At 44.3% G+C, this 12,194-nt stretch overlaps 1 protein-coding gene across 3 annotated transcripts in view; it reads left to right on the plus strand.

The window, feature by feature from the left end:
* The window catches only part of MAP2K4 (mitogen-activated protein kinase kinase 4), a 104,358-nt gene that overhangs the window by 31,143 nt on the left and 61,021 nt on the right, over window positions 1-12,194 (plus strand). For all 3 annotated transcript variants that reach the window (XM_049813074.1, XM_049813075.1, XM_049813076.1), the window contains exon 2: window positions 7,462-7,564. In XM_049813074.1, the coding sequence (XP_049669031.1) occupies window positions 7,462-7,564 (103 nt within the window). The remainder of the gene's footprint in view (window positions 1-7,461; window positions 7,565-12,194) is intronic.

A 12,194-nucleotide genomic window follows, 5' to 3' on the forward strand; every position in this document is an offset into this window, starting at 1 on the left:
TGAAACAAAGCGCTGCTTTGAGAGCAGCCCCATTTCCATAGACATCTGGTCCAACAGCACCTCCTGCATGCTGGCTGGTTGAAGGTGCCTGGGACAACTGGACCCTCCAGGTTCTCTCCATCGGTGTTTCACCAGGCTTGGCATTTGACTGTGACTATGAGCGATGGGGTAAATGTTCTCCAGTGAGAATTTGCCTGAACCCCAGTTTGGGAGGGAAGCTGCCATCTAACACTAGCACTATGCTCTCTTCTCTCTGCAGAGAGCTGCCCGTCACAGCCTGACACAAGCACTGCTGTGCATCTTGCTGCGCATGTGCAGCCATGTGCTGTTATGTTCACCATGCAACACTTGTCCAGGCACAGATTTAAGCTCTTTTACCACAGCTGATGCGTTTAGGAGTTTGGGGTACTTTTATTTGTGCTTGGGACTTGGGTAGTTTTAACTCTGTTTAATGGCTGTTCATACAAATGGTATTTCTGTGCAGGGTAGCGTCAGGGATAATAAATATTAAAGGTTAATGGTGCATTTTGGAGGTTTCAGAGACTTCATTCTCAGGTCTCCTTTAGTGCTGGGAGTTTCTGGTCTGAGGGAACTAATCGTAATCTGATTGCAATTTCTTGCACTTGAAGCCTAACCTACTTTAGCAAGGCTTCATAGTGGAGGTATTCATAGAAGCTGTTGTAAGCGCTGTTGGATGTAGCATAAATCATGTATTGCAAGTTGCAGAGGTGCGTGTCTGCTGGTACAGGGAGCGTCTGTGCAACTGTGAGCTACCTCCCAGCCTTAAATCAATGAGATGTCCTTCTAACATTTTGTTTAGTACAAATATTTTACTGTGTAGGGGTTTCATGAAGGTAATGGCCAGTAACCCTTCCAGAGACCTGGCTGATCTGGACTTGAGTGTTCTTGTGCTCCCTAAGTGGAACACACGTGGGGCTGTAGGTGAATTATGGATAAATGCTCTTTTTAATGAGGTGGCTTCTAAAAATGAGCATATTTAGCACATTCCTGCAGTGCAAAATCGTCATCTTGGATTTGAATGCTCTTGGATTATACTAAATTGAAGGTTTCATTGAAGGGCAGTAAATGCCAGTAAGAGACAGACATACTGTAAATACCGTACACTTAAGGTTCTATAGTTACGGTTCTTAAAACTAATAACTCAAACCCCAGGCCACCTCTTTCAGATTGCCGAATATAACTGCACTATATGCTGAAGTTTTTCATGCTTTGTTTCAGAATTTGACTAGTTTTTTCTTGAAAAATGGTTTGTCTGGAGGGCAAGGCTGGAAACCCTCTTTGTTCCCACATTAGTTGTGCTGATGTTGGAGTACACCCATGAGCAAGACTGGAAAGGAAGGAAATATAACTGCAAGATTGTAGGTTGGAAGGGTCTATGGGAAGGCAGTACTGTGCTAGCAGCAACAGAGATAACGAGCTGTGAATCCTGGGTGCATTCAGGACGTCAACAGCTGTGGGGCTCCAGCTGTGAACACAGGCAAATGTTCCTCAGCTGTCTCTACATCAAAGCAAGCATTTTGTTAGCAGACAAGATCTAACGACTTGGATAGCAAAGCTGTTGGAAGAACAGAGAGATCTGTGGTGGTGGGATTTTTTTCCATCTCAGGTGAGAGCTGGTACTAACTTTGCTTTGAGATGCCCTGGAAGAGATCAGACCTGATAGTTTTCTCTTACGAAGATAATTTCAAACATTCAACTCCCTTTCCAAATGGAAGAAAATCACCCAACCCATCAGGCCCCCTGACACCCCTTCCTCCCCATTTTCTCTGTCTTTTTGTTGATGTGTTTTAATTTTACAAGGGAGAGGTAAAAAGGCTGCACGGTTCATTGCAAATACTTTGGTCATCCGTCCTGCTGTTTGCTGCCACAACTCATTTTCCTGTGCTTGGGGGTTTTTTGTTGGTGTTTGGTTTGTTGTTTTTTTTTTTTCTTTTTTTTTTTTTCTGGTTATACTAGAGTAAGGAAATAAAGCACAGACTTGGTTCCTGCCATATTGCTACTCCACAAAAAGCAGAGACTTCAGCCTCTGACCAGAGAGAATATTCACCTTTGCACTATGACAGACACGCTCACACTGTGACAAGAGGTTGATACTGCAGATTTGAATCAAGTGGAAAGCATTTTGGCAGGGATCAATTTGTATCCCTGCAAGACAGAAACCTTGAAAAAAAAATCCATTAAACTACTGCTGTTTTGAAAATCTTGCTGCTTGGAAAGTAAGCATTTTCTTATGCGTAACCCAAATACCATTAGCAGTGTTGTTGAGGTGTGGCATGCAGGGATGGGGGGTGAGGAAATTCTAGGAAGAAATTAGGATTGCTTTCTCCAACAGGAGGTGACTCCAAGGCTTGAAGAAATCATAGATGTCCTAGGTGAAGTAAAAATAGTAATACGGAATATAACTCTGGACGAATACTTTTGGACTGCACATTATCTGCTAGATAGCTGTTTCTTCTTGTGTGAAGACATGTTGGCTGTAGTTGTGGTAAAGGGGCCTCAAAAAGAGTGATGGGACCATAAATGCAGAGCCAAGTGCTTGGATTAATCCTTGTGATGGATAGCAGCACATAAATAATTACATACGTAACCTAGCATCCATTCACCAGTGCAGCAAGAAACAAATGTGTGCTATGAGTCTGAATTATTCTTCTGTGGCCGTTGTGTAGGTGGGTCTCCAGTGCGAGCTTTTCAGGGCTTCCCAGCTGCTTTTCACTGTGTCCATTTAGGCTATGGTCTATGAAACACCAAGGGATGTGCATTTATGGAGTAGCAGGACACAAGGGATCACTCCCTCACCTCAGTTCCATGCAGTGGCCTGTTGCTAAAACACCACCACCCTTTTAAAAATTGATTTGAGAACAAGAATACTATCATTTTAAGGCTGCAGTGATTTGAAATAAGGATTGCTGTCATTATGGGTAGAAGATTAACTTACTTACAATTAGAAAGCTATTTCAGCTGTCTTTTTCTTCTCTGAGAGCAGCATAACTTGGCATAACAATCTTGTTTAGATTCCCTCAAAACATAAGGAAATAATTCCCTTACCACTTGAGCTCAGCCAAAGCCAAGGCCATCCTGCATTCAAATATAGTCTGGATTGAATATAACTATTAACATACAGCTGAACAAATCCACTAGTCAAAATTGGGAAGACCCTACATCAAGAAACTTCATAGTTTCGGGTCTGGTTTTAAGGATTAACCTAATTTAGGAAAAAGTGATATGTTCCAAAGTCAGTTTTGGTTTCTTCCAAATCATTACTTCTCCAGTACTCTTTAATTTTACAGTTCTCAGGGAAGTAGATGTTATAGTGGTCGATGATTAGAATTATATTTTAAGTTAGCAACACTTTTAAAGGATGTTTAATTTACATAAGGTGGATATTTCTGCAGCACATTTTAGGACAATTTTGAACACACAACCTTGGTGGTGATGGGGGCATTAGTGAATTTCAGAAGCAACATTTGACGCTAGGCCTCTATTATAGCAGAACAGGGTGGTCTGAATTAAATCTGTGCATAGCAAAATCACCAGCAAAACCAGTTAGTTTTGAGTGATGTTTCTGCAAGGAATAGGGGCGCGGAGCTGTCAAAAGTCTTTTTTGGATGAAACTCAAGACTCGTAGAGTATATAGCTGAAGTACTTGATTTTTGAAAGGCTACTGGAGAAGACAGCTTGCTTTGACTCTCATCAGACTTCTAGTTCATTTTAATGTGTTTCATTTACAGTACGCATTTCCACGTGACTTGGGCTGAATGGAAATTCCTGGCATTTCTCAGGATGTCTGTTTCTCCCTGGTCATGTTCCTTGTTCATCACCTGAACAAAAGCAAACCATCCTGTTTGCTTTTGAGGGGCAGGTTATGTTTCTGTATTTGCTGGATTTGTAGAAAATACAGCTCTAGATGGTGGATCGACATCATTGAAACTATTCTTAGAAACCTGCTGAGATAGAAATCAATAGACTGACGTTTAACAGTGATAAAAAATGTTGTCACAGTGTGAAAACAGGAGGAACCTTGGTGTATAAAGTTTGCAAGTACTAAGAATAGGAGCAGATTTTGAGAAGAGGAGGTTTTCTGGTAGGAGTTTGTAGTTAATTGTGTCGTTTTCACTGTTGCGCCACTTCAAAAACAAATGCTCTTTTAAGTTGTATTAACATTGCTGTTAGAAAGGGAAAATCTTATGGCACTGTATTATTGCCCTTGAAAGAAAGGGTAGGGTTTCAGGCATGTCAATAAAACAAAACTGGAAGAATTGTGAATGCTGTAAATCCCTGGACGCTGTCTACATAGACTTCCTATTGCACTGCCTACTCTAGAAGATTTTGGAGTGGCAAAGTCCGAGCAGGAGGGATGGGTTGCTTATCTTCATGACTATGCTATGTGTATAAATGCAGTCCTTTGTCTCATCTTGCACAAAGTGAGTAATGTTTTGAGTACACGCAAGTAACATAAATAAAATATTCCTCATACTCAGAGCACTGGACTGCGTCAGTGAAGGGCAGGGATGTAGGTTGGTCAGAATTTAGAGATACCAGGCCATTCCGCTGAGCTTGGGGAGGGACCCTATGGCTCCAGTTAGATGCTTTTCAGGAGAATAAATGATGTGTAATAAACATGTGGAAGAAATTGTCTTTATAGGAAAAAGATTAAAGAAAGTTTCGAAAATGCTAGCATTGTTCAAAGGTGGAACCTTGTGCTGGGAGGTCAGCTTGTCAGACAAGATGGTTAATGGATATTTTGGGCATTCTTTCATTTGCTAAACTACGTTATTTCTTTAATATTTTTTTTTCCACAAGACAACAAAATAAGAGGATGCTACTAAAGGGAAGGTACCCTAAAGCAGAGCAGCTTTCAGCACCAGCAGTGGTGTTTCTCCATATTCTGATGGACAGATCTATACTTTTACTCTTGAAAGGAGTAAGCCATTCATTGCTTACCTTGTTGCAGTGTGCTCAGGATTTTTAAAAACAAGTATTTTATTGTTTGTCTCCCTGTAGTCCTGCAGCCTAGACCCTACTGTGCCATCTGGTTTTGGGTACCATACACAAGAAGGATCCATTGGGAGTGTTTAGCTCTGTGCTGCAGCAGTCCTCACCCAAACCAGTTGTACCCAGGCTGGGCATCCTCGCTTTCCCTCTTCTCCACCATGATTAGTGATGAAAGGCCCAGTATCATTGACTGGGACCTTATGGAAATCTGCTGGTGAATTGTTACCAAAAAATGGTGATGTGTTGTTTATTTTAGGTAGTTGATACAAAGCTTTGGATAATTGGTTTCACACTGTTGGATTTTGTACAAGTTTCTTGTGTTTGTCTAACAAATTAGGTGATATTTAGAAAATGCAACCTGTATGCAGATACTTCCAGATTATTGTATTGCAGCAGGATCAAAACTGAAAGTGTGTACCAGCAATTTAAAAATAAAAGGTATGATAGAGGAAATAGGTGGTCATCTCTACGTGGAAATCACAAACAGGGAGCAATAGGAGTCTCGCTACGGAGCTCAATATGCTGTAGGTCGGGTAATGCCAGCAGCAGCACCCGTGCAGTGAGACCTCAAGGCAGAACTTAACCCAACTATATCTGAACCTGTAATTTGGCATCCAGCTGAGCTTGTCTGGGATGGCAGGTGTTAAGGAGCCTCAGCTGGGTGCAGATGGGTGTTTGCTGGCCACAAGCTTTCCTGCACCTTCCACACTGTGGGGTGTGTGTATTTCTTTTGAGGGCATCCTTAATTCTGAGGTTTGTTGGGTTTATCAAGCTGGTTTTAGATGTGTGTTGCCGAAGTGATCTGAAAGGTCCTTTCCAACCTGAATGATTCTATGCTTCTCTTAGTGAGGTGGGAGTTGGTCTGTTCTCCCAACTAACAAGTGATAGGACAAGAGGAAACAGCATCAGGTTGTTCCAGGGGAGGTCTAGATTGCATATTGGGAAAAATTTCTTCACTGAAAGGTTTGTCAAGCACTGGAACAGGCTGCCCAGGGAAGTGGTTGAGTCACCATCCCTGGAGGTATTTAAAAGATGCATAGATGTGGCACTTAGGGACGTGGTTTAGTGGTGGACTTGGCAATGTTACATTTACAGTTGGGCTTGGTGATCTTAAAGGTCCTTTCCAACCTGAATTATTCTCTGATCCTTGTAATATTTCATGCCCTGAAATTGCAGTAAAGTGCTTTGACCTGTAACTGGTTTTTTCTCTCTCTCTCTCTTTTTTTTTCTTTTTTTTTTTTTTTTTTTGGCTTTGGTTTTGGAGTTATCCAAAACACCTCTTTGTGCAAGGTAGAGGAATGCTGCAGAGCAGGATGGTGCCTTCCTAGGAGGGCTGTGAGATGGTTGGGAATACAACACGCGCTCTAGGGTTAAGGCAAAGGAAGGTTGTTGGAGGAATCCAGGTATTGTGCTAGCTTCAGGTGGCCGGTGCCTCCTGGGATGAGCAGTAGTGAGTTGTTAAGACATCGCCCAGGCAGTGGGAACCCCGGAGGGGTTCAGTTGCAGGCTCCTTGGAAGGTGGGGTGGAAGGGGTCCATCCCTATCTCTGCGTGTTTTGGTGGAGAGCAGTGCAGTTTTCCTGTGGCTGAATGGGAGCAAGACAGGGTCTTTTGCAGCTCAGTGAGAGGACTGGGAAGGGACATCTCCCTTCATAGTCCCTGATCCTGCTGTTGCTTGAGCAGGTCATCTCAACGTCAATGAAAAATACATAGCCAGTGGCTGAAGTGGTGACCTGGGCCCCTCCCACCCTACTATTTATTTATTTTCTTTTTCCCCATGCTTTCTCAGTTGGCTGCAGAGCAAAGCTTTCTCTCACCTGGTCACCCCTCTGATGGGCTGAATTTTGCTCTGCTTGGCAACCTGCTTGGCAGAAGGAGTGCACAGCAGATCTCCTCCATCCTCACTCAAGCCTGGTTAACTCCATTTGCATTAGGCTGAGGAGGGTCAGGAACCCTGTCAGCCCTCCTATGGTTGGGGTGTTATATAAAAGACATCCCAAGGTGCCCTTTTCCCTCCTCAGTGCCACCTGCTGGGTCTGGTGGCATGTCCAGGCTGTGCTGAGCAAGGTGGGCCCCTTTGCCACTGTAGCTGAAGTTGAGCCTGCCAGCATGGATCTGTTTAAAGGAGTGGCTGTCCGTGGAGGCTGCTCAGAGCCCTGGTGTGGAGGTGCCCTGTGGCTGCTGGTGGCCAATGCTGGTACTCCAGCTGGCACAGGAGGTGCTTTGGACACCTTGCTTTGGCATCTGACTTGGAATGAGACAGGGGAAGAACTCGGGGTGAGAGCTGACTCCATTTCTCCATTCCTGTGTCTCTAACAGAAGCTATGATTTGCTAATGTTGTGAAATGCATTTTCCTTTTCTTAAAATATGTCATTTTTTCTGTTTATTTCCAGATGCTCTTAATATTTTGTTGCTGACAAAAAGTTTACTTTGTTCATTGTCTCCCAGGTAAACGCAAAGCGCTGAAGTTAAATTTTGCAAATCCACCTTTCAAGTCCACAGCAAGATTTACTCTAAACACTTCTGGAGTTCCTTTCCAAAATCCACACATGTGAGTATAAAGCCAAAGGCACAACTAGTGGAACAACTTCAAAATTATTTAGCCAACGCGCAGCGTTATTTTAAATGCAGTTTGATTACTTCAGTTATTTGTAGGTTGTTCAAATCTGTCAGTTTGAATTATTGTAGATTTTTTTTTTTCCTCCCAGAATTAAAAAAAGGTTAAATTTGGGATCTTCCTGCTTTACACTGGAGCTACTGCCTTCCAGAATTGATTAAATTGAGATAAATTATAGCTAATAATGCAAGATATGCCTGTAATTAATTTCCAGACCTATTCACTGTCATTTTCCTGTCTCTTTATTCAGTGCTTATTACTTTTCGTTAGAAGTTCTTGTTTCTATGTTATTTGCGAAAGACATAACTGTGATAGATTTTTTTTTTTTCTTCTTTTTTTTCCCGAGCACTAAAATAAAAGTTTTTGAGGATTATCATTCTACCAACATGGAGATGTCAGGGAGCTACGCGGTGATTAGCTCTCACTGGGTTTTCTAGACAGCTAGGTACAGGATATCTCTATCCAAAGTTTGAATGGAAGTGTGGCACAGAGCTGTTCCTGATGCTAATAAGTAACAGTAGTATGTCATCACAGAAAATATTAGCTTTGTATCCTCAGATCCACCAATCTAGATGGATGGGTGATGCACCCACAGCCTGTACATGTGGCAGAATGTAGCTAGCATGCGAAGATATCCCAAATTTTTCCTCTCTAAGTTCCTCAGCAGGTGTCAAGATTTTTGTCAGTGGCAAGTCTCAGAAACTGCACCTGCAGCTTCCCCTGCCGACTGGACTCTCTGGGGTGTCCCTGGTTATAGGCTGCTTCTGCTTGGCTCTGCATGTTGCTGCCTCTCTCCTTGAGCTCAGTGCCTTCTGCTTCCCCAGGACATACCTTCTGGGGTCTGTTCCTTTTTCTGGTAGCTTCTTTATGCTGGGGTTTTTCAAGCAAGCCTTTATTGAGTTAGAAGCATGTTTCTGATGAGTTATTAACGGTAATTACAACATCTAGGAATTTTATGTAGAGTTCTTTAGATGATTCTTCTTACCATCCCAAGTACCTTTCCAGCAAGTCCTCCGCTCTCCTTCTCTCTCTTTTCCTCTCTGAAATAGAATATTCTTACTGGTTGTAGAGCTAGCATTTAAATAGTCACTTTTTGTGTCTCATCATATCATCAAACCCCTGTAACAATTTTCTGTAGAATCTCATCTGGGGCTCTTTCCTCTCTCAAACCTCCCTAGTCCATTAAATAAAGGACTTAGTCTCAGCTAGTGAGTTCCCACCATCAGCCATCTATAGGGATTTGACCTTTCTGTGTTTATCTACATGGATTTCTGTCTCGGATTCACTGGAAGTCACAGTGGCTCCTGTCTAGCACAGAAGAGCTTTCATTGTTAGTCGTTGACATCCTAAGTTTCATGTTTGTGCAAGTGACTGTCAACATTGTCCATTAAGAAGGTGCTGCTCTGTCTCCATGGGAGTTGCAGTTGTTGGCAGGGGTTGGATCCTGGGCTGGTGAATGGTGTAATTGGTTCTGAAGGCTTGGAAGTGTTTTGGGTTGGATATGGTAGCTGTTCAAGTGTCATAAATGATGGTGATGTGTCTGCGCTAAAGCTTTCTTGGGACGCTACAAGCTGTAATAGCCATTTCTGTTTGAAAGAAGTGGATGCTGTTGGTTGGATTGCTTTCTCTGTGTTGAGGCTGACCAAGCTTGGATACAGCTGATTCATCTTCATGTCCTTTGTGTTGTCTATAGTGGATGCTGTTCCTCAAAAGCAATGTTCACATCTTCTGGTTGCACGCTTCTCTCAAGTGTTTGTCTTGCAGCTGGTGCATCATGGTGATGTATCTGCATCTCCTGCTTGCTTCTCAGAGAGACTGGAATGTTTTTTCCTCTGTTGTCTAGAAACCTTTCTAGACCTCAGATTTGAATTGGATATTCCAGACCTCCTGGCCCAGATGCGTTCCGGATGCAAGGTTTGTTTTTGTTCACTGAGTCACTTCTCTTCCCCAGCCTGATAGAGCAGAGTGGCCTCGGTGCCTTCCCGAGATGAGTGCTGGCTCAACACTGCTGGGGATTTCCCTGTGTAGACCCTGTTGGTCTGGATGGGTGGATCTGAAGATATCAGAGAGGTCAATTTCTCGCACGAAATTTGGGTTTCTGTGACTTGGATCCACCGATCCAGAGGTGTCCCATTGCTCCTGCCTCCAGGAAGGCAGAGGGTCCTGTCATCAAATGCGTGTTGCCTGTGCCAGGCTCTGGCTGGGGCACAAGAGGAGGCAGTCAGCAGTGACCTGCAGCTGCCATGAGATGTAAATTGTCTATTAGCTGTATTTTGCTTAATTAACAGGTTTTGGTCGGGGAACAGATCAGGCTGGATTGGTGGATATTCAGGTAAGAGTGTGGTTTCTTACTATGTAGACAGAAAGCAAAGGAGCAGATGGGTCTTCTCATGCCCGTGCGTGTGTTAGGAGGGAGGAAACCTCTGCGTAAACTGCATCACTGGATCAAAGACACTGCTGCCGAGGAGGGAAGGCATGTCATGCTAGAGGTGGCCTTGGAAATTTCAGGATATTGGGTGTAACCATGCTCCTCCTCAGTGCCGAGGTTCTGTACTGTGGTAAAATGGATACACACCCCAAGTACCCCATCAAGGTGTGAGTTCGGCTTTCCTTTTAGGGATTGTTTCTCGGTCTAAGAGATCTCAGGAATGTTGGAGAAGAAGTTGGGGAGTGTGGAGGAAACCATTTTGGGAGTCACCATAAGCCAGGCTGGAGTTTAGCTCCAGTGAGCAGGGGTGATGCGCATGTGGGCTGGAAAGGGACTTGGAGTGGTTTCCACAGGGAAGTTTCCCAGGTGATCTGTGTGTGATTTCTGACTCCATTCATGCTAGTTCCTGGGTTTCAATGGCATATTATCTGGAGGAACTATTTCAAAGGCCATGGAATCTCAAATGCAAAACGTGGTGTTACTAAGACTCTTGACCAGGGCTTCCCAGTTGCCTTACATCCCGTGGCACAGAATACCCTCTGTAGCCTGCCGAGTATCATGCCCACTGTGCTCCTGCACAGAGGCTGTTACCAGAGCTTTGCTGCTCTCATGGGTAGAGGCTTTTTGTTAATATATAGGCTGTGCTCTGGAATACTATTTCCAGGGGGAGAGAGCATAGATTAAACACTACTGAATAGAGAATGTTGTGACATGGGTTCCCAAATCTTTTTTGCTGCCCTCCTTGTCTTTTCTTTCCCATCTGCAGTGGTTTTGAGCCATGACATATGGTTTGGGTCTCAGGTTGGGGCTGCATCCCTCCAGGCTGTAGGAGTGTGCTGCCATGGGTGCGCAGGGAGCACAAGAGGTGGGTGCCAGGGCATGATACAGAGCAACACGTAGGAATGTGAGGACACATGAAGGAGCAGGAGGACCTGCTGAGTGGTTGGGACCTCTGAGCTTTGCTGTGCTGTCTCTGTGATGGCCTTGTAGCTGAGCTGGTGAGGACTGCAGTGGCCAAGTGGCAGCGGGTGACATGGCCCTGCTGCTCCTGTCCCGTCCCTGCCCAGCCCGCAGCACCCCAAGCCCCTGCTCAGGACGCCTCCCTTCTTCACCCTTCCCAATACATCTGCTACCAGCTGTGTTGGGATGTCTTGAAGGAGGTCGCTTTTATCACAGATGACCAGGAAACTAAGCGAGGAGGAGACTAGCAGAGTAGAGGCCACAAGTGCTCAGACTGGAGCCAGTGGCAAAAACCTCTTGCATCTCCAGTGCTGCTAGAGTTTTGCCCTAAATATTTTCTGAGTTAGAACATGTGTTAAAATCAAGGGGCTTTGAAGTGACCTTTAAATAGGAGACTGACTCAGGGTGGCTTTGAATGAGATTAGAAACTGGAGGTACTTTTCTAGTTGCTAGAATTTGGGCTATGGCTCCCTGAAATCTCCCTTCCTGGTGATGCTGAGGGCTGACACATCCCTTATTGAAACTAAAAGGCGCTGTGAATGGCTTTCCTGTGCAGATCCTGTGGGGCAGGTGGGCAGGGCCCTGGGATGACGTTTTGAGCAGCAGGGAATGAGGCAGCGGGTTGGAAGGGAAGGTCTGTTCTGGTTCTGTGACTGCATGTGACTGATGGAGCTACGGAGGAAGTGTGTCTTGTTTGGTTCAGCCATGACTGCTACCACCAAATCCACTTTATAAGTGCAATGAGAGGTTTTGTCTAGGTACAGCATACCATATAGTCTGTATGCAGGGTATCTAGCACAGTGATATACATAATTTTACATGTGATCTATACAAGGTAAAGGCAGAATAGAGCCTGAATGAGAGAGGAGTTGGGGAGTAAAATTCTTACTTGAAAGGATGCAGCCTAGAGAAGATGCAAGTGTTTTACTGACAGCTGATGCCCCAGTCTGGGGAAGTGTATGCTCCTGCTTGTGCCTGGTCAAAGTCAGCAAGGTTCTGTGTGATTGCTGTGCTCTGCAGGCTGGGTAACAGTGGAGGCTATGGAGAACTGTCAGTTGAGACCGTGGTTCTCATTAGTTCAGACTGTATTTCTGACTTAGACCAGATTAACAAATGCTTTGTTTTCCCTGCAGCAGACAATTGCAGAGGCTGGAGGACACAAGCCATGGTTAGGGT

The sequence above is a fragment of the Accipiter gentilis genome, chromosome 10 (assembly GCF_929443795.1).
Source record: "Accipiter gentilis chromosome 10, bAccGen1.1, whole genome shotgun sequence".
Classification (NCBI taxonomy): domain Eukaryota; kingdom Metazoa; phylum Chordata; class Aves; order Accipitriformes; family Accipitridae; genus Astur; species Astur gentilis.